We start from the raw sequence: 24,888 nt of genomic DNA, 5'->3' as shown, positions 1-24,888 counted from the left end.
GTGACGGGGGTGCTGGTGACAGGGGTGCTGGTGACGGGGGTGCTGGTGACTGGGGTGCTGTGACCCACCTCCCTAACAAGAGACCAATGGTCACGGACCCCTCTTAGCCAGACGCCCAGGCCTGGCTGCAGATCCCAGACTTGCACGTGACAGAACGCACGTGTCTCCACATTCCGGCATGTTCCTGACTGGCACAGCTTCCTCCTCACCCAGTCGTCGCCCCCCAGCTCCCCAATTAGTGCAATTACTCCCCTTAATGAAGGGGCAAAGGGGAGGGCGGGAGCTGCTTGGATATTCCAGGGTGCCTGTGGAAAAGCAACGCTCAGTGGACTCCTCCTCCCGGCACTGCAGGGAGAAGGGGTACCAGGACCCAGCCCTCCCGAGCCCCACTGAGCACCTTCATCCCCCCCCCAAAACCCAGCCGGGTGGGTGCTGGTACTGCTCAGGCCCTGGCTGCTGGGGATCCCTGTGCAGGCGGGTCCTGCCGGATCAGGAAGCTGGAGGAAGGCTGGAGGATGTGTAATTGGTATGCTGCAGCTCACCGCCCTCTCCCCAGCCTGAGCCGCTCATCACACACAGAACTGCTCTTTGTCAGCCGCTGCCACACCGCCGGCGCTGCCTTTAACTCCTCCAGCCCCGCGCCTGCGCTTCCTTAGGGATGCCGGGACCCGGCAGCACAGCCAGAATGGATATAGCATAGGTGAGCAGCAGAATGGGGCCCTCCACGTGTGCATGCAGCAGGGATGGACCCACAAACCTTCACCTGCCCGGCACTCCCTTATTGATTACCCAGCGACTCCTAATGAAGAGCAGAATGAAACCTCCTGTGAGCCACCCATCAGCTCTGCCCCACCTGAGCTCCCCAGTGCCCCTCAGGACACTCCTCACAGCACCCAGCTGGGATAAATCCTCTATTTTCAACTATTCCCACAGCACTGGGGTTCTCCAACCTCTGAGCCCTTCCCTGAGGGCATCCTTGCAGGAAACCCTCCTAGAGACGTGCGTGCGTATGGAGGTGCAGGATGCAGCACCAGCTCCACCCTCCTTTCTTCACATGTCTGTGTCAGGACAAAGATTTAGGGAGGCACCAGCAAGAACTGAGAGTGGAAACTCACAGCACCGGGGCTCAGCCTCTTCCAAACCCTTCCAGCACCAGCCTTACGAACCAAGCAACCGGTGGCAGGATGCTGAAGGCCAGATGGTGACACCAGCCCCAGCCTAGCACAGGTATCAGGGCCACAGCCCCTTTCCTGCCCTTCCAATCACATGCGTCTCCTGGGGCATACAGAGCTTGGCCAAACCCAAGAGCTCCTTCAGCACACCCTGCCTCCCCTAAACAGAGACCTCCAAACAGCACCAATGGGCTCCAACACAGCACCATCCCCTCCTCTTCCTCTTGAGATCAGGCAGAGCCCCTTCTCCTGGTAGCTTAGTGCAGGCAGCAGGATGGGGATACCCCAAACTCACACCCGACCCAGCAGCCCCGAGGGCACATGTGCCACTGGTGACACCAACACGGCACCGAGAGCCTCCGTGACCCCTGGCAGCACGCAGGAGCTCCGGTGAGCGCAGCTCTCCGACCGGCTGTACTGGGAACACAGGACGGGATGGGCTGATCCCTGGGAAACGCTTCCCAGTGGAGATGCTCAGAAGGAAAAAGGCTCCGGAAGCTTTCTGCACCACCCATGCTCAGCACGAGGTTGCCCCTTGCCAAGACGACCGTCCCCAGGAGCCACCAGGATCCGGGCTCCACTGACCCGGCTCCCCCCACCCCGGTCCAAGGGGCAGGTGAGGGCACACGCAGGCACTGACCATTCCTCCGGCTGGCCCCGAGCTCCCCCTCCAAGCCTGGCCCCCTCCAAGCCTGTGGCCACCTTCAGAGGGAGGCGCCGTGGTCCCACCAGCTCCAGCGCGTGTGGCCGGGTCGCTGCCGTACCCCGAGGAGCTCCGGGCTGCGCATCCGCTGAGCCCGCTGAAGGAGGACGTGCTGCGGGATGCCAGCAGTCCATGCCCATCTCCCTCCCCAGCCTGAGACGATGGCAGCCCTGAGGTTCTCCCCGTGCTGGGGTTTTCTGCCTGATCCACCATGGGGGACGGCGCCGAGAGCTCCGAAAGGGTGCCCGGCTCTGCTGCGGAAGAGCAGGTCCACACAGTGCTGGAGCCAGGGTCCTTGCTGCCTCCTTTCCCCCAGGCATCCAGGATGCTGCAGGCTCCCAGCTCCATGCTCTTCGCTGGCTCCTCGGCACCGGTCGGGGACAGGAGCCCCCCGGGGTAGCCATTGGGGCGCAGGGGCAGCAGCACAGCCCGGCGGCTGCCTGCGCCGCTCCTCTGCAGCTCGACCAGGCGGCTCACCGCCCTCTCACAGCCCTCCTCAGCCGGGTTGTCCAGCAAGCGGGCGATGACGGTGGTGCCTTCATCCCCGGCAGCATCTGCTCCCGGCTGCCGCGGCTCCGGCACCAGCAGAACCTTCTGCACCTCGCCCTGGAACCGCTCCTTCACCTGCACCAGGAGCCCGGGGTGCAGCGTGGCTGCCTTGGGGTCCCCGCAGCCAGCGGGTTCCTCTCCTCCCTCCCGAGGCGCTGCCTTCGACTTCAGCACATCCTCATCCTCACGCACCTCCAGGGCTGGGGCTTCCTGCTGTGGGGCTGCCTCCGGCATCGCTCTTCTCTTCCCCCTCCGCCTCCGTTTGAAGCGGACCCTTTTTTTAGGAGACAGGGGTGCCTTTCCCACTGCTTTTTCCTTCGGCTCCTTAACGCAGCCCAGAGAATTCCCCATCTCCTCCTCCTCCTCCTCCTCCTCCTCCCCGGCGCCGGCAGTACCGCAGCGGAGCGAGTCGCCGGCTCCCGAATCAATCCCGAACGGGGCTTCATGGGCTCCAACGCGGGCCGTGCTCCGTGCCGCGGGGTGCCCGTGCCCGGCGCTCCCTCCCGCCAGCCCCGCCGCCGCTCCAGACAGCCATCTTACAGCCTGCGCTGCCAGCACACACATTCAAAGCATCTCACTGCAGTTCAGAAATCACTTGACCTAAAAGCAGAGGGAGCGGGGATTGGCTGCAGCTCCTGTTCTCCAAACATGAGGTAATGGGAGCACGGCCCTCGCCGACACAAACAGGGAGCAGAGAGGGGAGGAGGGTGGGAACGGGGAGGATAAACCCCACAGAACGCGGGGAAGGTTGGTAAAGGTAGGATAAAGGAAGGGGTGGGAAAGAAACGGGGTGGGGGGAAGCAGGGAGGAGTCAGAGCGGCTCTGCACGCACACTACGGGGAATGCGCCGGCTCCACAGGGATGCTCCTGGCCAATTCGAGAGGTTTGCTCCTTAAACCTTAACGCTGAGAGCCCCGAGAGCTCTCATGTGGGCTCATGTGCCCACCCTCCTGCCGGGCTCGCCCAGCTCAGGGCGTGGAGCACAAGGCACCTCGGGGACCTGGCATCGGGGAGAAGCAGCCTGGGGTCCCAACCAGTGCCAATGACCCCATCCCAGTCCAACCCCTTCTGAGGGCAGGTTTTGATCATTCCAGCTCTCAGCAGCTCACAGAGACCAGAGTAGGGCAACATGCACCACAAGCAGGGATGAGGCAGAAAATGGGGTAAAGGGAGGCATAAAGATGGGGATATGGAACTCAGCCCCAGCAAGCAGGGCTGGGAGGGGAGAAAAACACTATGAGGAGCAACCCAGGAGACGACCATGGCAGCCAGGGACCCCAAGAGCTCCCAGGGCATGTGGGGCAGGCCCCACACCTTCACTGCTCCAGCTCCCTGCTCCACACTGACTCCAGCCCTTCCCAGACCTCTCCCAGCCGCCTGCCCCCAGGCAGTGGTACTGGGACACTGGAGATTAAGAGGTTCACAATGGAGCCACAACCCCAGAAACAATCCCATTAGCCCAGTGGGGAGAGGATGGGCAGGCTCATGGCACCAGCCCAGCTCCCCACGGGACCCCTTGTCACCCACCCTGTCCCCCACGGCAGGGTGGCATCATCCCCTCCCAGCTGGGCATGGAGGGCACCCAGGACCTCCTGATCTCCCCTTGCTGGTCTCCTGCAGCAGAGGATGCACCAGGACTGGACCAACCCAAAGACGAGGACCACGGGCATGGGATGCCACCAGCCAGGGTCCCACCAGAGACAACAGCGACTGCTCAGCATCCAGATCCTGCTCAATCCCGGCTGCTTCCCAGGGCAAACCACCAGCCAAGTGCCTTGCCAGCAGCCTCACACCCAATTTATCCCCATGATCCCCCCAAAAGCACTGCTCACTCATTCCTCCAAGAAATAAAACCTTCCTTACGAGGTCCCAAAGCCAGCGCCAGCCTCATCTGGAAGATGCCAGCAGGGATGCAGCAGGGAGCTGGGACACAGCAGCGGGAACGGCCACATAGCTCACACGCTGCTGACAGCAGCAGCGCTCAGCGAGCCAACATGCCAGCACACTGGTGGCATTCGGGGCTGTGCCCTGAGGGCTTCAGAGCTACAGCTGGGTAATTTGAGGTATTAGAGGCCTGAGACCCTGTTTTACAAGAGCATCTACAGCACACAATTGCTGGAGACGGTCCCGGCTGCGTTCCCCAGCAGGGCCAGAGGGCTTCTCCTATCCCTGTCCTGAACCACTGTCACGCGGCTGACATTTTCCATTCCAACAACCACACAAAGGGCTGGGAGCACCTCGGGATAACAGCCCCATGCGGGTGGGAGCTCACCCCATTGGATCCCTCAAGGATCTGCTCTTCTCCTCCAGAGACATCAGCTGAGCAAACAGCTACCGCCAACAACCGCAGTGCCAACAGGAGGCCACCACACACAGCCCATCATTAATGATCCCATTACAGAAACAATGGGAAAAGGGTGTTGCTGTTCTCCAGCACCAGTCTCCATGATCCTGCGATGGGTGCGGATCCTCCAGACCAATCCATGCAGCAGTACTGCCACAGAACACACGGACAGAGGGATGCCAGCGCCATCCCAGCCCAGCCACCCCACATCCTTCAACAAGAAGCTCTGATGACCTACCTGGAAGTGGAGGATGATGGTCCATATGAGCCCCAGCGTGAGCTTGGGGTTGCCATCCGTAATGTCATCGTTGCGAATGTTCACCAGTTTCACCTGAAAGAGAAGCACCAGGGTCAAAGCTCACCCACAGGAAGGAGGGGGACATGGCCCTGACCCCATGGGCCACCCCAAGCACCCCAAGTGGGGACACGCAAGACCCCAGCGCTTCCTGAAGCAGCAGCGAGGCCACCCCATGCCCTGTCTCAGGAAGGATTTTTCACATCTCCAGCTCTCTCCATCTGGAATTGCTTTCCCAGCACTTAATGGCTTTATTTTAGCTCACACAGGGAAGTGCTTCATCCCCAAAGCCCTGAGCACTGGTGCATAATTGAACAGGCACAGAGCACGGGTAGAAGAGGATGGCTGAGCTTTAACAACTCATTCCCGGGTTCAAAACCACCCTGCTTGGGCTGGTTTTCAACTTGAAGGAAGCAGAAACACCAGCACTGAGGGTCCTCCCCCAGCACCCACCAAGAGCCCCATCCAGGCAGATTCCAGCCCCACAGTCCCAGAGCTGCCTGGCCACTGCTCCTGCTCCCCCTGCAGCCGCTATCCCAGGAGCTGCCACGTGCTTTGGGCTCTTTTTCCCTGGTGGGCTCCCCATGGAGGGTCCCCGCTCCCCAGCAGGGCTCCACGCTCAGTCTCCAGCAGGAGCATGTGGGAAAAGACATCCTGCTTCAAAGGAAAAGCTGTTTCATCCAAGTAGAGAAACGAGCTCCCGAGAGCCCCCAGCAAAATGTCTCTATCAAGGGGCTGGGGAGGAGGAGCAGGGGGCTGGAAGCAGCTCACCCTCCCTGGAGTGGGGGCACAGTCACGTTTATTCAGTGCCCCCAGGCCAGCAGAGAACCCTGCTTCAGCAGGAACTGCTCGGATTTATCATCACCACGGCATATCTGGGGAGCATCTCGGTGGGGAGACCTGACCCAACAGGCAGAACGGGACACACGGCCCCGGGGGTTCCACCTACAGAGCCAACAAGTCTGGGGATGCATCCCAGTGCTCCAGGCGGATCCCGCCCAGGGGTGCGGAGGAGGCACTGCAGGGCCAGCACCTCCCAAAAGCCTGCCCTCTGAAAGCCAAAGGGGGATGCTGTCTGTCCGTGGGCTGTGCCACAGCCGCCCATCCCCGGTGCTGGGATCTGAGGCTTTCTGGGGAACAGAAGTGCCTGTCTGTGACATTTGCAATCCCCTTCCCACAAGTGGAGTCTGGTTCCTCATTTTCATACTGGTTTTTGTGCTGCGTGGGTGGTTCTGAGAGCGAACACCTACAGGGGAATGTCCCCTGAGAGCCACCCTCAACCAGCACTGGCACCACGGGGATGGGCACACCCTGGCACAGGCTGATGCTGCTTCTCAACACCATTGCCGAGTCCCAGCCGGGGGAACAACCACAAATCACCCAGCTCTGCCTCTGGATGAGCCCAGCTCAGCCCTTACCTGTCGCTGCTTCAGGAAATCCAGGGCAATCTGCACGTTCTGCAGGCGATGGAAACGCATCCGCCCCTTCTCACGCGGCTGCAAGAGAGGCAGCAGGTTCAGGGGGGGTCATGGAGCCGGGCTGGCAGCTCCCCACATGCACAACCACCCCCCGTGCCCAGCGTGCTGCTGTGACCCCGTGCACTGCACACATCCTGCTCTATCCTCTTGCTCTGGAGGCAAATAGAGGCATTGCTACTCATGATCCTGCTGCAAGGTGGGGCATGGAGGTGGGAAGACCCCAAGATCTTGACCTCCTCCAAGACCCCGAGGGCTGGCATCCAGGCTCCGAGCTGTGTGCTCAGCCAGCAGCAGGCAGGACCGGTGCAGCCTCCAAGATCCCAAGGCAGGATCCCACCTATCCCAAAGTCAGACACACTGGGAAGAGGGCTCAGCAAAGAGAGATGTGCACGAGCGGGTGCAGAGTCTGAGCCATCCAGGTGGAAGCAGAGGCAGGTCTGCTCCGCAGCAGGACATGGGGACACAGGGAGGTCCCCACTGATGGCAAAGAAGCCACGACCTCAGCCTCAGCCCCTGCAGACCCAGCTCAGCTTTTCCCACATGTGGGCTCCAGGCCCCATTTCCAAACCCTTCGGGAATGCCCTGGGCTGTGCTCATCGCTGCTGCTGCAGGCAGGGGACTCCCCAAGGTACCAGGAGGCTGAGCTGTGGCCAGGGGAAGGGTATGGGATATGGGATGCTGGATCCAGCAGGAAGAGGATGGATGCACAAATCCTGATCCCAGCCCCAATGAGGTATCACCAGGATGCTCTGAACTGCTGGGACACCCCAATTCCTATGAGCCCCCTTCCTTCCCCAGCCTGAAGGGGAAGAGCTGCCCCTGCAAGGGGAACATCTCCAGGGCTGCAGGGACTGGAGCCTTCTGGGAAGATGCTACAGCCCCCCCAGCTCCTCCCGCACTGCTCCAGGTGGAGGTGACACCACTCACAAGGGAGTCATCACCCAGAGCAAAGGGGGCTGGAAAACACCCCTTGTACCCTGAGTAAGGCTTTGGGGTCTGCCCCCTCATGGGGACCCTCAGCTGTGCTCGCTCCTACCTCCACTCACATGCATGGGGTTGCTGGTTGTGCCCCGCACCCTACAGTGCCACCAGCCACAACCCCCCCACCCCTTCCAAGAAGGTGCCTGTGCCCTGTCCATGCAGTGCGAGGTGAGCAGCCACCACTGCAGCCCCGTGGGGGGGACACATGCTGTCACCCCGGGTGGGTGCCGTGCCCTGACTGCAGGCTGACACCGCAGGGCGCGCACGGATAATCCAGTTCAGGTGAGCAGAGCCCAGGAAGGAGGAGAGCAGAACCGGGAGCGGGGGCTCCTGCAGCTTCCCTCCTGCTCCCCTCGCTCAGGGTGCCCACCCTGGGTGGCTTTCATCCAGACCCGAGGAGGAGCGAAGGTGGGAGCCTCTGGGCTGCACTGGACTATCCGCCGGCACTCCAGTGCCTGCCCGGGATACAGACTCAACCTACTTCTTCATCATCATCATCTTCCTCCTCCCGCTCCTCGCTGCTTGCACGGCACCAGGCCGGCGCTCTCACCAGGCGAAGGCTCCGCTGAGCTGGCGGCTCTATTTGCTATGGAGGACGGGAGGGACGGCGGCGAGGCGACGGGAGGGGGACACGACAGGGAGACACAATGGAAACCAAAAGGGAACAGCCAGGTGAGAGGGAAAACAAAAGAGTGGGGATGAAGGCGGCTGGATCTCTGGCACTCCCTGGGCTCCAGCACAGGAATTTCCCCTTGGATTTGAAAGCCGGAGGGAAGAGAAGGAAGCTGTCTGGATCACAAGTAGCTTGATCCAAATTTTCAACCCCCACAAAAACCTGATTTGGCATCTTGTGGAGGGTAACGGAGGGAGCAGGGAGATCTTTACCCACATCCTATTTTAGGGGAAAGCTAAAATAATTCCTGCTGCGCTACCCTGTTGCAGGCACTGGGATCTTCCCAGAGCTGAGTGAATGTGTCAGTCTGAGGAGGAGGAGGAGGAAGGAGGGGGCCTCTACGATGCTCATGACGCAGGATGAGGTTTGCACGCCACAAATGCAGCTCAGGCAGGAGCTGAGCATGGGGCAGGAGCATCAAACGTGAGCTAAAGCACTGGGCAAACCCTCACAGGAAGAGTTTGAGTCAAAGCCATCAGTATCTGTTATTTTAAATGCAGATGAAGGTTTGAAGCCTCCACAAAAAGAGGGCTCTACCCAGGGCACTGCAAACCAGGGGCTCTGAGGGGATCCAAGACCAGCCTGGGGAGCACGGGTCTGAGTGGAAACAACAAAAATGATAACTAATACAATAAAAGGAACAAGGACAGACATTTGAAAACAAAACTATGGCATAAGAAATGACAGAAGGGAGTGGGGGAAGGATGGAGGGGACCTATGGGGAAGGGTGGCAGCAGCATCGCTGCCCAGCCCTGGGCACTTACCAGCTTGACCCCTGACAGCACCTCCAGGAGGGAGATGAGGTTGTGGCCATCTCGTAGGTCTTCGTAGAGGTCATTGATGTGCTTGCGCACCTGCGGGAGGAACAACCGTCGCTTTACACGGTGATTCCAGAGTGATGGCTAAGGACACAGGTCTCCTGGCTCCCAAATAACCTGCTGCAACTTCTGCACATGGAATCAGGCTGTTAAACCACCCATATTCCAGGCAATAGAATGATAAGAGTCATAGAATAGTTAGGGTTGGAAAGGATCTTAAGATCATCCAGTTCCAACCCCCTGCCATGGGCAGGGACACCTCACACTAAACCATGGCACCCAGGGCTCTGTCCAACCTGGCCTTGAACACTGCCAGGGATGGAGCATTCATAACACCGCACACAGAGCTCTGCAGTCCTGAAGCGTTGGTTTAAGTGTTCAGGCTGCCTTGGAGCAACTCCCAAAGCACGGCACCCAGCTCCATCTGAGAGCAGAGGAGGCTTCTGCGAGCTGTGAGAGCAGCCTCTGGAACTGCTCTTCCCAGACACCCAGACCTTGTCCTGGGGTTTTACTCACCTGGGAATCACAGAATGGTCTGGGTTGGAAGGGACCTTAAAGCGTACCCAGCTCCAACCCCTGCCCCGGGCAGGGACCCCTTCCACTAGAGCAGCTTGCTCCAAGCCCCTGTGTCCAACCTGGCCTTGAGCACTGCCAGGGATGGGGCAGCCACAGCTTCTCTGGGCACCCTGTGCCAGCGCCTCAGCACCCTCACAGGGAAGAGCTTCTGCCTAAGAGCTCATCTCAGTCTCCCCTCTGGCAGGTTAAAGCCATTCCCCTTGGCCTGTCCCTACAGGCCCTTGCCCAAAGCCCCTCTCCAGGTTTCCTGCAGCCCCTTCAGGCACTGGAGCTGCTCTCAGGTCTCCCCTTCAGGAGCCTTCTCTTCTCCAGGCTGCCCCAGCCCAGCTCTCTCAGCATGGCTCCAGAGCAGAGCTGCTCTAGCCCTCGCAGCAGCTCCGTGGCCTCCTCTGGATGTGCTCGAGCAGATCCACATCCTTACATTGGAGGCCCAGAGCTGGGCACATCCCTTGATGTGTTCCCACAACAAGCAAGTAGCCAAAAGCTTGATGCTGAGCTCAGCAGAGCTGGCAGGAAAACACACAGTGACACCCAACGCCCAGACAACTCCTTCTCCTTGGTCCCTCTTTTTCTTTTTGGAAAATGGAGAATTAATTACCAGACACCTGGCATTAGCCAAGAAAAGCATTAGGTACCTCACAGTGCAACGTTAATCCTGCTTAGCTACCTATAACAGCAAGCATCTCCCTTTGCAGCCCATTTCCACACAGGAGCATCCTTCAAAAGACAATGCAGCCCCTTTGCCCGGCAATGGGGCCCTGGGATCTCCTCTTTCACCCTGATGATGCACAAGCCTCGTGTTAAAGCAAGGACCGGGTACTCAGGAGGCACATGCACTAGCAAGGGCTGTGTGGTGATGTTACAGTGCCCTCCAAAGGCACCAGCACATTCCCACTGCAACCAGCTCTGCTCTGCGCGCAGACACGGGTGTGAACACTCAAATCCATGCACAAAGTCCTCGACAAAACACAACTTCCTTAAGAAAAAGGCATTCAGCAGCCAGTGCTGAGCCAGAGCAGACACACAGATGGTCACTGAACAGGCCTTATAATAAACTCCATGTCCCTTACCTTCATCAAGTGTTTATTGACCCATTTAGTGAAGGTTTTCTTCTGGACTCTGTCCCGTTCATCTGTCAAAAGAAGACAAAAGGGGGCTCTTGGTCAGTGTTTCTCATGCAGAAACTCAAAGGACACTGAAATGAGGGGAAGAGAAAGAGGAATCGCTGTCGGTGCCAGGGTGGATCCAGTGCCCATGCAGGGTATACAGAGGCTGCTTGTTCATGGGTTAGTGCAGAGCAGGCAGCTCTGGGAACACCTCGCTCCACACCAGGAGCATCCACACAGCTACAACCAGACAGAGTAATGGGTTTGGGGGACAGAACAGTGTTATTTGAACAAAAGCAGCATGGATGATTGGGACGGGTACAGCTGCAGCTGGCAGCAGCATCCAAAACCCCTGAATGGGTCCTCCCTGTGCCTCCGCATCCCTCCTGGACCAGCACAGGGAGGGAATTGGGGTTTTCCCAGGCCTCTCTTCCAGAGGGTGTCCCCCTCCCCTGCCCGCTCCTGGAAGGCTTTAGTGCACGAGATAAACCCCAGATGTCCCATACCCAGCCCCAGCCGGTGCCATTAGCAGCTTATTGTGCCGCTGTATTTTCGGTTCATTGGATTGTCAGGACTTAATGTGTATTTCTGTCCCACGGCTCAGCCCAGGGCATCCTGGGAGCAGGGGTGACAATGGGGGTCCCATGTCTGGGGGTCCCACCCCCACAGAGCAGCCGGGGGGGTTGCCAGCCCCATGGGGGGACAGGATGGGACACTGATGGCAATGCCAAGTGGCAATGTGGGGTACGGGAGCTTTGCTTTGCCTGGGTTTGGTGCAAAAACATAATACAATGGACATGTTATCAAAGGAGAGGACACGAGGTGGGGTCACAGGGCTGGAGGGTCCCATGGGGCGCATGAGGAGGGCTCAAGGTAACCCCAGCAGCCAGCCCTGTGCCAAAGGGGATCACCTGGTTTTAACAGCATCACCTCGGAGGGGAAGGTGCCTCAGTGCTGACCCCCAGACATGACCCAAGCTCCCGAGTACCACCCTGTGCAGCCAGGAGGTCCCCCGGATACAGTGGTGAAGGACAAGCCCCACAGCCCCAAGACATCCCCTTGCCATCAGTCTGCCTGGCAGCAGCTGCCTTTGCTTTCATTTGAAGCCAAAATATCAAGGAAAGTGAGAAAATCAACATGCTGGACCCAGGCTCTGCAGACATACAGCGTGTCCTGCCCGGAGGCCCCATGTCCCCCTTCCTGGGACAGGGAGTCACTGGCGGGGGGTCCCTTCTCTATCTGAGCAGCCACAGCCCCAGGGAAAACCTCCCCACATCTCAATGCACGCAGCATCTACCACCACATCTCCTCCCCATCCACCCCACGGCTTCCCCATCCCCAAGCACTGCAGCGGAACACGCGGCATGCCACCGGCACATCACATCCCGAATCCCGCTCCATCCCCAAGCGCCCAAATCCATCCAGTGGCTGAGCTCTGGTTTCCCACCCCACCGGGCTCTGGTCTTGGGACCACGCGGCCAAGCCACGGAGCTGCCGCCTGGCACCGCCTGCCATAGGAAGCTGCGTCACCCCCATGTGTTTTTAAGGTCCCTTCCTTCACCCAACCCCTCCAGGGTCCCTTCCCAACCCTGGTGTTAATTCAGGGTGGGTAAAGCTGGAGCCGTGCCCTGGTGCAATGGTTGGGGGCTTCCTTCGGGTCGGGAAGGGGACGGCGGTGGGTACTGACCGATGCAGCACATCCGGCACACGAGGCAGGCGCTCAGCCGCCGCTGCTCCCTGGGGAGATGCCTCCTCTCCATCACCCAAGCCTGGGATGGAGAGCGCAGGGTCCTGGCAAAGCAGCCTCCGGGCTCCTGGGGAAGGGTCTTTGGTGGCACCACCGGCTCACCGACCTTGGGTGTCTTCTCGGCCGCAGCTCCTCCCACCGCGCCACTTCCTACCCCCGGCGCGGGCACCAGCCCTTCCTCCTGCAGGGCATCGCCCCAAACCCCATCATCACCTCAACGGCTGCTTCCCCTGTTCCTTGTGCTTCTCCCGGTGCTCCCAGCCTGCCCAGTGCCTCACCACCGCGATCCCAAAGGCCGGCAAAGCCGCTCGCAAAGCTCCCAGCGAGGAAGGGGCAGAGCTGCTGCCCCACCAGCAGGCTCCTGGCTTGTTTTCCCTCGCCTTGTTTTCCAGTTAATTGCAGCAGGGACGGGCAGGACAATGCCAGGCTGTTCTCTCCGCTCTCGCCTGCCTGCCTGCGGATCCTTCCCAAATCATTCCCCGGGTCCAAAGCAGAGCCGGGACTCGGCCGCAGCCCCGCTCGGCACGCGGGGAGATAACGGGGGCCTCCTTATCACCACCTCTCTTCCTCTTCTTCTAAATATAATCCCCCTGCAGACCTTCTGCCGGCAGGAACCCGGCCAGGAGGGTGACAGGAGCCGGGCTGCTGCTGGGGAAAGGCAGGAGCACGTCCCGGAGCACCACATGGATAGCACGGGGATGGAGGCACATCACCCGAGTCCCACTTGGGAAGTCTGCAGCAAGTCTCCGGTGCTGGATCTGGGGGTGCCCTCAGGCCAGCAGCTCCTCAGTGTGCTCCCTCGTCCCATCTCCTGCAGAAATAGGGGGGTTTTCCTCCCTTTTGTGCCCTGTCTCACCACTTTGGGTGGTTCCTGGGCTCTGACCAGATTACACCTCCCCACCCTGAGCTAATAATAATGCCCAGTTGCTGCTTACTAACGATATTAAGGCATTGCAGGCTTATCTCTCCCTGGCTAATCTTTGCCAGAGTCACCCTGATGAGCAACTCATTGCAACCCCCCCCATGCTTGTCCTCTCCCCTGTCTAGCAGAGCCTCACCCCAGCCACCAAGAACCACCAGCCACAGACAGCGAGCAGAGGTGGAACCTGCACCTCTCTGCAGACAAGCCAGCAGTGCCATACAACCACCCCACGGCTTCCAGCACAGCCGATGCTATTGGGGCTGTAAGGATGTTCCAGATGTGAAGCACTTTCTCATGTTGCTGCTTTCTGGAGACAGGTCAGACTCACAGAGACAAAAACCAGGATGAGCCAAGCAACAACCAAGCCTGGGACATCCCCATCCCTGCCCAGGCAGAGCCCAGCCTGGGACAGCCACGGAGTGCTCCGAGATCTGCTCCATGGTGCCTGCACCTCTGCAGGACCACACATGCAGCTTCATTCCCTCCTCCCCCATTTGTATATCAGGGCACAGTCCACTGCATCCCCAGGAATGGGGATCCCAAAGGCACCGGGGCACTGTCTGCTCTCCATCCCTGTAGAGGGGCCGGAAGCAGCAAGGACCAAGGAGCAGAGGCAGAAGGTGGGGTTTGAGGTTTTCCCACTGGCAGTCCCTCAAGTGAACCCAACTAGCAAGGAGGGGAGGGGAAAACCATCCTGCCCCATTGCTGCTCTCCAGCACCCCAAAACCAGGGGCATCAGCTGGAAGAAAGACTCACAGACCCAGGCACTTCCATCATCATTGGGATGGCTCCCATCGGCGCTGGGTGCCAGGGACCCTCCCACACCACCACAGCACCCTGCACAGACAGTTCCCTGCCCCGTTTGCCTGCAGCAGCCTCTGTCCTGGCAGCCTGCCTGTCCCCAGCAGCTCCCAACACGCCCGGCCGGGAGCTGCTGCTCCCCAAGGATCTCTCCTCCATCATCCTTGGCCTCACTCACTGCCAGATTCCATCACTGGTCACCTCCTCCTGCCTCAGGCTGCTGCTGCAAGAGCCTGGGCCCAGTTCAAATCCTAATCCTGGCCAAGCACTCCCCAACCCACCAGAGCCCAGGGCTGGGACCAGGCTCTCCAGGGCTTCTTCGGGATGGTCCTTCACCATTCCTGGCAGTAAGCCGGGGGCTTTCAGCGTCCCCCCCCAGCTCCTTCATCCTGCTGGAATAGAGCCTGGAAGCATCTCCCAAGCTTTCAACTCCTGCTCATTAATTCCTGCTAAAGTTGAGGGAATACAGGAGGTGTCGACTGCCTGAGATGAGCTCTTAGGCACAAGTTCTGCCCTGTGAGGGTGCTGAGGCGCTGGCACAGGGTGCCCAGAGAAGCTGTGGCTGCCCCATCCCTAGCAGTGCTCAAGGCCAGGTTGGACACAGGGGCTTGGAGCAAGCTGCTCTAGTGGAAGAGGTCCCTGCCCATGGCAGGGGCTGGAGCTGGAGGAGCTTTAAGGTCCCTTCCAACCCAGACCAGGTTGTGATTCCATGACCTCCCCAAGCCCATGCTCAGTGCAAAATCCATTGCTTTCACTTTGAACTCCTTCCAGGCAAAGAATGGGAATGTGCCTTCTTTTTCTTAACGTGGTGCTTTTAAGATGGGGGATATGCAAAGAACCTGCCTGGCTGAGAAGCACGAGGTATTTCAAATATGCTGGCTGCCAACTTGCTGCTGACATAATCCACCATGACAACAGAGCCGAGACCGGGCAGGATTTACAGAGCCTTTCAAAACAGGGAGAGGAAACGGTGCCTGATTCAGCCTGGAAGAATGCACAGGAGATACCTGCAGTGGAAAACTTTCCAACAGCCAGGTATGTGATGAGGAAGACACCTGAGAAGTGGTGATGATGCAAAGGAGCCCCAGGCAGATGCTGGGCAGAGGTGGGAGAGCATCACAGGGCAACAGAACCTGCTTGTGAGATGACCCTCAGCTTCCAGGATGCTGCGCCTGTGGGGTGGGTGCTACCTGAGCCTTTCCGGGAAGGAGTGATGAAGGAAAACCGATATGGAATATACCAGCTGCCTGCAACACTTGCATTGGGAGTTCTTCCAAAGGGACTTTGGAGTGGACAGGGGATGGTGGATGAAGAGGAGAAGCTGCAGCCAGGCTGGGTTTACTGGGTGAGCGGGTGCACTTCTGCACAGCAGCACGGTTGTGCAACTTGGTCTCCCAAGCAGTTTTGAAAGAGAAAGGAAGAACATCCCAAAAGCAATATTATGAAGAAAGTCCCTGCGCGCTGCCCGGGCTCCGCAGCCTCGCTCCTTTGCATGGGAAAAGTGGAAAAAAAGGGGGAATTGGTCACGGATGCAGGGAAAAGGCCCCATGCGGAGGCACAGGCGAGAACGAGCACTGCTGGAAAAACAGAGGGAGGAATGAAAACAAACTAATCCCAGGAGAAAGGAGTCGGGACAGAGAAGAAGCTGCCGAGCGCTCATCCGGGGCCCGGCGCTGTCGCACATCCCTGGAACGAATCCTCGTCCTCCCCGGGTAGCGGTCATGTGCGAGCCCTATTTTGGGAAACTGAGGCAGGGTGAGCCCCAGCTGCTCAGCGACCCCGTGCCAGCGCCAGGAGCAGCTCTGGGGCCACATCCTGCCCGTGCTGGTGGCTAAGGGGCAGGAGATGGGAGGCACAACACCAGCCACGTGTCGAGGGCTTGCGCCGAGACAAAAAGCAGCTTCATCCCCAGTGAGACAACCCCATCCCAGCGGGACAACCCCCATTCCAGCCTCTCCCACCCCAACGTGGGCCGGGAACGGGTGGCGAGACCAAATTTAGGCACCGAAACCTCTGCCCCCCCCCGGCACGGGGACCCCACCACCACATCCTCCTCCCTCCCAGCCACGTCCATCCCTGCCCGTGCCGCTGCCACAGCTTAGGGAGAGGGAGAACAAGCCGTGCTCCTTGCGGGATTGCCGCCGGCCATCTTACACGGGGGCTGCCCCTACCTTCTCTGCTCCGGCTCCTCCAGTACAGGACGCCGGCGATGCCCAGGACGTGGCTCAGGATAAAGGCGGCGGGCGGCAGATAGGAGCTCTCCGAAAGAGGCATCGTCTCCTATTCCCGTCCCGCTATCCCAAGCCCTGCTCCCAACTTCTTCCTCCCAAGGAGGGCCGGCATCGCCGGGAGGGTGAGGGGACGGGGAGGGTGAACCGCTGCCTGCAGACGCTTCCGAAACTTCCTGCCTGTTTCTGCCTCCAGCTTGGCTGCAGCCCCGGCGCTGGCAGGGCTTGGGGACAGCCAGCGTCACCGGGACGGGAACAGGGAGATTTGGGAGCTCAGGGAGAAGGGAGGGGGGGGGAAAGGGAGAAAGCGTCAGGCCGGCTCCAACATCGTTCCTTGGTGTTCAGGCGGCCAAACTTTGTCCGTCCCCCCCCCCCCCCTCTGGGGGGAGAGACGTCATCTCCTCACTTTCCATTCCCAGCCCCGCTGGAAGGCGGCTGCGGCTCCGGCAAGGGTGGGATGGGTGGGAGCAGCTGCCGTGCGGCATCACCGCGGCACCCCGCTCCTCACGGGGGCTCGGGAGAGGCACGAACCCCAGCGGGTGAGGGTGGGCAGCCTGGTGATGCCAACACACCGAGAGCAGCCGGGATGGAGGGGACAGCGGCTGGGAGCCGTGGGCATCCTGTGCCCATCTGCCTGCAGGAAACCACTGCCCCACAAGTGAAGGCAACACAATTTGGGCTCATGAGAGCTGGGAACCCCAAAAGTGTTTCCCTCCCCTCCCTGGATGCCCGTGTATTAATTGCCAGCTCACCCACATGGGGAAATACCCATAAGATGCTCTACACAGAAGGCAAATGCTCATCTGCATCCCAGCCCTTCCCGCAGCCGGGCGCCGCGCTCACGGCGAGACCAGGCAGCGCAACCCCGGTTACAGACAGTGTCGGGCCGGGCCTTGCTCTCAGTTTCACTTCTGTTCAGAACCGTTTCCGGCAGCGAAGGTGCAGAAACAGCTCAGGGAAACCGAGAGCAGCGAGTCCTGCAACGGCCGCAGCGTCCCCCGGCCCCTTTGCCATTGAACCACGAGCAGAGCGGGGGAAGAGGCTCCTCATGAAGCCCGTTTTGCCTTCAGAGCCCATCACGTCACCCGCCAGCTCCTGGGAGAAGAAACCTGCTCTGAGGTAGAAAGTTGTGCAGAATTAAACACTCATTCGTGGCCTTTACCTTCCCAGAGGGGCTCAGACAAGAGGGGGTTGTTCTGGGGCAGCAAGGGGAAAGCTGTTCAGCTGAGAAACCTCAGCCTGGTTCAGGCTTTCCTGATGGGGAGAAGCAGGAGACCAGGCTCCAGTGCCCCCAGTGCTCCGCAGTGTGGGATGGTGAAACCCTCCAGGGTGTCACCCAGACACAAGCAGAGATTTCTATTGCATTTAACCCCCCTGAGCAGCTCCCCAAACCCAACACCACAGCCTGGTCAGGCCCAACGAGAAAACCACATCAAGCAAAACTCAATAGCCCCAACCACTGCATCGCTCCACGAGGGACCTGCACCCCCCGCCACCTCCAGACGTCACCCATGGGATGGGTGATGGAAAACACAGCGAGCAACCCCAGGGCTCGGCGCTGTTGCAATGTGTTTTCCACAGCCTCATCCCTGCTTGGATGAAAAATATCCCGGCACAGCTTTCATCTAAAGCAATCTGCTTTGTGTTAAGGCAGAGGAAGTGCTGCAGGAGGCATGAGGCCACCATAAATGGGCCCGTGGGCCACCATCAGCGGGGCAAATAGCACCTTGCAAGGCAGACGCCTGCTGCTGCCGGTGATGGGCTGGGATGTGCCAGCAGAAAAGGCTTTTGAAAGCAGGAGCTGCTTTTCCCCATCCCCAGCTGGACAAGCCTTTGGGCAAAAGAAACTCTTTGAATGGATATAACCATATATATTTTTATCTCTATGTAAACATATACAAAATAATGAATATTTATATGTGTATATATACATAAAATAATGAATATTATATATATATGTATATATATACATATATAAATACATCCCTCCTCTGTGCCAGGACACCAGTGGTCCCCCACTTCATCCCACTCACTTTAACTTCCACACTCCCCTCACCAGCACAAGCCTCCTGCCACGGCAGGAAGCTGATAACAGCCACAAACAGGACGTGGCAGACTCAGGGTGCAGGGAGCTTTTGGGGCTCTGGGGACCCCCCAGCCCCGGATGCAGCCACCAGCCCCCCACACACACACACGCACACACCAACAGCTCATTTCAGTCCTTTCAAGGTGACTGTTTCAGCTCCAACAGTCACCTCACCCCGGAAACGGGTGGGGAAGGGCCATGGATCTCCTGCCTGTGCACGAATTTGGGGCACAGAGAGGCTGAGCCCCTTTATGGGGGGATCTCCACCTTGCAGTGCTTCATCTGCTTCACCAAGTGCTTTCTGCAGCCCCAAACATCACCCAAAGTGGGGTTATCACCTCCATCAGCACCCCTGTTTCCCCTCCAGTGCCCTGCCTGGGTTTGAGGGTACCCATGGGATGGGATGGGGGACACGGGTTGCTCCGGCTCCCTACTCGCTCTGGCCATTCCTAACACCCGGAGCTGAGTCACCCCTGGCTCCGGCCAAGCATTCCAGGGCCAGGGCCGGTCCTGGTCCCTCCCCACCATGTGCCTCCTGGTGAGTAATGCTCAGGCGACACAGCCCCGGCTCCGGCATCTCCTTATATGACTGGAGAAGCTGCCGGGCACGGCACACGCTTCCCGACACCGGGTGGGTGATGCCACCGGGATGCTCCTCAGTCCCCTGGGTGTCTGCATCCCGGCAGGTCCCCCATGAGCTCCAACGGGGACACATGTCCCACCAGGGAGGTGGCAGCCAGGTGGCACTGTGGAAGCACCAGAGTGTCACTGCATGGCACTGCTGCCCTACCTGCGAGAAGCATCTCCCCAGCGCTCTGCCTGCACCTTCCTGTGCCCAAGGGGGTGCTTGCCAGTGCCCCTCACAGTCCCCTCCTCATCAATTACCACCGGATGAGGAAGAAGTGGCTGTGAGCACACCAAGGGACTCTGTGGGGTGCTACAAAGGGGGGTCCCTGTCCCAAATGGGGAGTGGGACCACCCCACACTGGGCAGGGAAAACCCTGCTCCCCACAGCGGGGTAAAGAGCCCATTCAGCAGCGGTGCTGAGCACACACAAACTCATAACCCCAGCACAGGAGCCAGGTTTCCTGCTGTGCTTCCTCTGCAGCGCTTTCATATTTCTGCTGTTTTTTCCTCCTTTCTGGAGGAAGGTTTTGAGGGCAAATCCCAGTTGCTGTGAATTGCAAAGGAAGGGGCGGATCAGGGTTTTGGATCAGGGATGCTCAGGTCAATCACAGACACACATCACCCACCACTGTCCCAGGGCTCCCTATGGAGCCCAATTTGGCTCTGGCCTTGGCAGAGACTGCATGGGGGGCACCGTGTGCCAGCAAAGCCACTGCACCCCAACCTCAAGCTGGGGAACTGAGCACATGCCCCGCACCAGCACTCAACCGGGATCAACCCTCCTGGACCACAGCTCTGCCCCCTTCAAAACCCAGAGGTTGGCTAAATCCACAAAGGATCACAGAGTGGTTTGGGCTGGAAAGGACCTTAAGAGCATCCAGTTCCAACCCCTGCCATGGTCAGGGACACCTCACACTAAACCATGTCGCCCAAGGCTCTGTCCAACCTGGCCTTGAACTCTGCAGGGATGGAGCATTCACAGCTTCCCTGAGCAACCCATTCCAGTGCCTCAGCACCCTCACAGGGGAGAACTTCTTATCTCTGGCCTGAACTTCCCCTGGTTTAGTTTAAACCCATCATTGCCCCCTCCTTGCAAACGGCAGCAAACGCTGCTGCGGGTGGGCAGAGACAGAGCTCAGCGACACCACCTCCAGCTGCCGAGCGCATCCGCATGTGCCCGCGCACCCCGTCCTGCCGGCAAGCACGGGCAGAGCTACCGGGGCGCGGAGGCTTCGCTCCACCCTGCCCGCGGCGCCAGCAGCCATGGGAAAGGGAAGCAAGAACAAAGGTGACATTTCTTGTGATCTGGGCTATTAAACACAGAGGAGGAACGAGGCAGGTCGCGGCTCCCGGCACTGCCCAGCGCATCCCTGCGGGACGAGCTCCTCTGCTCCGGCACGAACCTCTCCCTTGTGCTCTGAATCACCCTCCCCGTGCGTGTGCGGGCAGAGCCGCCGATCCCTCCTCGCCATGCGGAGGGCTCTGCCGTCGGGCCCTGCCCAAGCGCCTCCAGCTCCTGGCAGAGCGGGCGCATTCCCTACGGGAAACTTTTCCTTCTGGCTTTCATCAGCCCCGAGCGGCCGCGGGTGCTGTGCGGGCCCCTCGGCATCACCTCCCAGCTGCAAAAGGGCTGGAAAAATAGGGACTGTTTTGTCCCGACGTGCCTCGTGGTCCTGGAAAAGACAACCTCCTGGACAGCGGTGCTCGGGCAAACAGGGGTTTAGGTAGGGGATAAGGGTCTGAGGCTCCGAGTGCCCCATCATCACCCCCGTGTTTGCACAGGGAACTGGGGGGGGGTCACCCACCGTGACCACTGTGGGCAGCTTTGTTCAGCCCAGGGCTGACCACCTCAGAGCAGAGTCCACCCTAAAAGGGCAGCACAAGTGAATGTTTAACTGCAGATCTCTCAGCACAGGAGCTGCTGAAGGGCAGCTGGACACAGCAAACAAGGGCAGAGGGACAAGGGGCGCAGGGGAAGCTTGGACCCATCCCATCAGCCGTAAAGCCTGGACTCCAAGGAACCAGGGGAAGGAAGTGCTGGTGATAAGGGTGGAGATGTTCCCCTTTCCAGCAGACGTCTGGGCACCAAAATAACAACTACAGCTTAAAAAGGAGACTTCCTTCCCACAGAGCACCAACAGAGCTGTTGTGGGGCGTCAGGGGGTCCCTGGGATGACCTTGCTGCTGGTAGGTGGAGGGTGGAGGTGGATGGCTGGAGGTAAGGCTGGAAGCAAACACCATTCCTGCCAGGTTTCACTGTGCAAAGCAAACAGCTGAGCTGGAGCCACCTGCTCCCAGCTTAACGCTGAGCCTGCTGCTGGGGAATGATTAACTCCTGCTCCCAGGCAGGAGGAGTGGAAAACCCCAGCACTTATGGGATCTATGGGAATGCGACATCCCAACTGGGGCTGTCCAATGGGACTGACTGAAACGGGATGGATGGAGCCAACAGGAGGACCCAGACCCTAAAGAATCTCTAAAATAACCAAAAAGCAGCCCATTTTCCTTCCCGGACAGGAGGGAGCCTTGCCTGGTCCCTCACAAGACTCCTGTCCTTGGTGGGGCTCCCTTTCTGGTGCCCAGATTTAGAACCTTTCCCAGGGATGTCCATAGCCATCAGCACTCCCAGCCCCACTGCCCCAGCACGGACAGGGTGCCCACCCCTCCATGAGTCCCCAGCAGTGACCCAATCCCCCCCACACCCCATGGACCAGCAGATCCTCAAACCCATCACCAGCCCTGCCAACACCATCCTCATTCAGACCCTCTCTAGCACTTCCCAGGGTTTTGAACCCTCCCTTTTGGCCTCAAAGCAGGGGTGAGTGCATCAGGCTGGAGAGGAAGCCAGGGTGATCTCACCACTTCTCCCCAGTGTTACAAACCTCCTGGATAACTGCAAGGCCATTTGGTTTATGCTGAAGCAGCATTTCAGGCATTATTTCATCCCTTCCTACTTCTCAGAAGCCTGCCCTGGTTTGTCACCCCCCGAGGACGCTGGCAGGGAGCCCACTGCGCTGGCTCACTGCATGAAACTCGTGGCCATGCAACCCGGGCTCCGGGAAAGCACCAAACCCCAGTGAGCCAGCGCTGACCCGGTGGCATCATCCTGCAGGGGACAGGGACAGGCAGCACCTGGGTACCAGGGCACAGATCAAAGCTGCACGTCAGGAGGCAGATGGCCAAGGGGGCCCTAAACCCATAATGGGTTTAAACTGAAACAGGGGAAGTTCAGGTTGGAGATAAGGAAGGAGTTCTTCCCTGTGAGGGTGCTGAGGCGCTGGCACAGGGTGCCCAGAGAAGCTGTGGCTGCCCCATCCCTGGCAGTGTTCAAGGCCAGGATGGACACAGGGGCTTGGAGCAAGCTGCTCTAGTGGAAGGTGCCCATGCCTGTGGCAGGGGTTGGAGCTGGAGGAGCTTTATGGTCCCTTCCAACCCAAACCATTCCATGACTACCATTCTAAGAGGAGAGGGCAGCTCTTGGTGCACATGGTGAGAGGAAGGACGTGCAGCCGGTGCTGGAGGTGAGGAGGACGGAGATGCACGATCAACAAAGGTCTCCCAGCAGGAAGCACTCCAGCTTTTTGGGAGTGAACAACATTATCCCGGCTCTGGGCACAGAGGAAGGCACACTCGCACCCCCACGTGCGAGAGGATGCACACGTCTGCTCGCTTTCCCAAGGGCCTGTGCTGACACGGCAACGTGGCATCTTTCCCAGGCTGGAGGAGGAGGAGGAAGGCGATGGCATCTCCGGGTCCCTCCCTGCCCCTCCGGCCACCGGGACAACGCCGCACACCTCCACATCCCGCCGTCTCCGTGGCTGGGTAAACACCTTCTCCGTGATTCCCAGCACGCCCTGATGGCAGCACGAGGGAGAAACCCGGGCAGAAACCACACCAAAACCCACCGAAAGCCCACCGCGAGGTCTAGGGAAGCCCCAGCAGCAGAGCCCTGAGCACTGGCCGCATCCTGCACTCGCTCCCACCCCCTTCACAGGAGCAAATGCACCAAATCCTGGGAAAATAGGCCCAAAGGAGGCCCCCAGGCCTCTTGGAAGCGCCAGATCCCACTGGGGTGCGGAGCTGCACCCCAGCAGAGCTGAGCCCCACGGTGGTGGCATCACCATCGGCCGCTCACAGCCAAGCTTTGCACTTCCCACAGCAGCAGCGTAGGGAGCAGGAAAGCTGGGGAGGGGGGTGGAGGGATCATGGGCATCAAACCTCCTTTTCTAGCAGCTAACAAAAGGCCCGGTGTCTCGGCAAAGAGGCTTGTTATTCCAACGCCAACCAAAGGCTGCTTGGCAGCGGGAGCACTAGGAAAACGTTAGGCTAGTGGGAACTGGCCGGGCTTTGTTCGGGGCGCGCTTGGGAGTCGTGTTTGCACAGGCTCCACACAGCAGTGTCGGGGCCGGATCCCCCCCAACCAGGAATGACCCCCAGGAACACCCTCAGCTCCCTGCAGAAGAGCTGCTGGTAGGAAGCTCTCGACCCCTTTTTGCTCTCTTTAGCTGCCTTGGTGTGCTCCACGAAGCAGTGCAGAGTTCAACCATGGTGAAAACACGAGGGCGTCTCATGGACCTGCAGCCCCGCAGCCTGCTCAGGACAGGAGATGTGCAAAGAAATGGAGGTGAAAGAGAAGGAAGGAGTCAATTCTCTCATTTCCCTCTGCAAATGGAGGGCAGGCAGCAACCTTGAGCCCTGATCTCATTAGATGTCCCAAACTAAGCAGTGTGAAACCTGATTAGCGCCGAGCGGGAGGCGGGCGAAGCGTAGGTAGCTTGTTCCATTGAAGCAAAGATGGGGAGTCCTGGTCCCCAGAGGATGGCAGTGCTGAAGAGCAGGACCCCCAGAGCACCCTGTGCCTGCCCAGGGTCTGGATGTGGCCCTGGTCTTTCCACACTCACTTGCCCAGAGGGTGAACGCTCACAGGGATCATGCCAGGGCTTTACCCATGCCTGTGCCATGCTCTGACCTGATGCTTCACCCTGGCTCTGCCCCCAACTCCTGACCGGGCTGGTGTGCAGCAGCAAGGAGGAATTTGGGATTAAAACCAACCAACCAAAGAGGGGAAGGCAGGAGCCAAACACCTCTGTTCCCTGGAGACCCACAGAGAAACTTAATCCCCATCAAAACACAAATGAAATAAGGCAGTTGCTAACATCGCTCTGCTTGCTTCATTCAAGCACCAGCGCAGCACCAGACCTGCTGGATCCCACCGGCCTGGCCCAAGCCCATCAGATGCTCTTAGGAGGGGTGAGATGGACTCTTCCGGAGCAAAAACCATCCTCTGGCACTGCAGAGATGGGAATATTCATGGTGGGACCAGGGAGCCATGAGTACCCCTGGGGGACACCCCATAGGGTGGTTGTGCCAGAGGAGAAGCATCCACTCCGGTCCCCAGGAGCAACCGGCTGGCATCCTCCTCCCCAGGCATGGGTGCCGGAGGAACCACAACGCACCACGGCCTCCACCCGCAGTGGCCAGGGCAGATGGAGGCCCTGGGTCTCTTATCACACCCGGCCACCTTGGGCGGCCCCGGCCTGGGCTGCTCCTGGGGGAAACCATCACATGATGGGAGGAAAGCAAACGGCGACGGCAGGGCACAGGGACGAGCTGTGGCATCGCTCCAGTGTCAGCACCATGGAACGCACCGGGGCTGGATGCTGCTCCGATCCCACGCATCCCTCCGGCAGCAGGGCCAGCACGTTACATCTAAACCCATGTCTTTGAACTCGGCACACGCGTGATGCTGCGGGAACAAGCACAGAGCCACTCGCGGCTGCGT

The 24,888-nt window shown here is 59.4% G+C and overlaps 1 protein-coding gene across 16 annotated transcripts in view; it reads right to left on the bottom strand.

Moving 5' to 3' along the window:
- MACF1 (microtubule actin crosslinking factor 1) overlaps positions 1-24,888 on the bottom strand; it is a 135,521-nt gene that overhangs the window by 94,453 nt on the left and 16,180 nt on the right. For 10 of the 16 annotated variants that reach the window (XM_062630953.1, XM_062630959.1, XM_062630956.1 and 7 more), the window contains exons 1-2: positions 5,007-5,094; positions 1,813-3,024 (exon numbers count right to left, since the gene is read on the bottom strand). In XM_062630953.1, coding sequence (XP_062486937.1) covers positions 1,813-2,988 — 1,176 coding nt within the window. In that variant the 5' untranslated portion in view covers positions 2,989-3,024; positions 5,007-5,094. Of the gene's footprint in view, positions 1-1,812; positions 3,025-5,006; positions 5,100-6,481; positions 6,560-8,959; positions 9,050-10,659; positions 10,722-12,382; positions 12,643-16,336; positions 16,468-24,888 lie in introns of those variants that run through there. The other 6 variants (XM_062630963.1, XM_062630968.1, XM_062630970.1 and 3 more) reach the window with 3 other exon arrangements.

The sequence above is a fragment of the Pezoporus occidentalis genome, unplaced genomic scaffold, assembly GCF_034315485.1.
Source record: "Pezoporus occidentalis ecotype Australia unplaced genomic scaffold, CSIRO_AGI_Poc_V1 ctg362, whole genome shotgun sequence".
Taxonomy (NCBI): domain Eukaryota; kingdom Metazoa; phylum Chordata; class Aves; order Psittaciformes; family Psittacidae; genus Pezoporus; species Pezoporus occidentalis.
The sequence above is the reverse complement of the archived record's forward strand: the minus strand, read 5'-3'. Positions and strand labels throughout refer to the sequence as shown.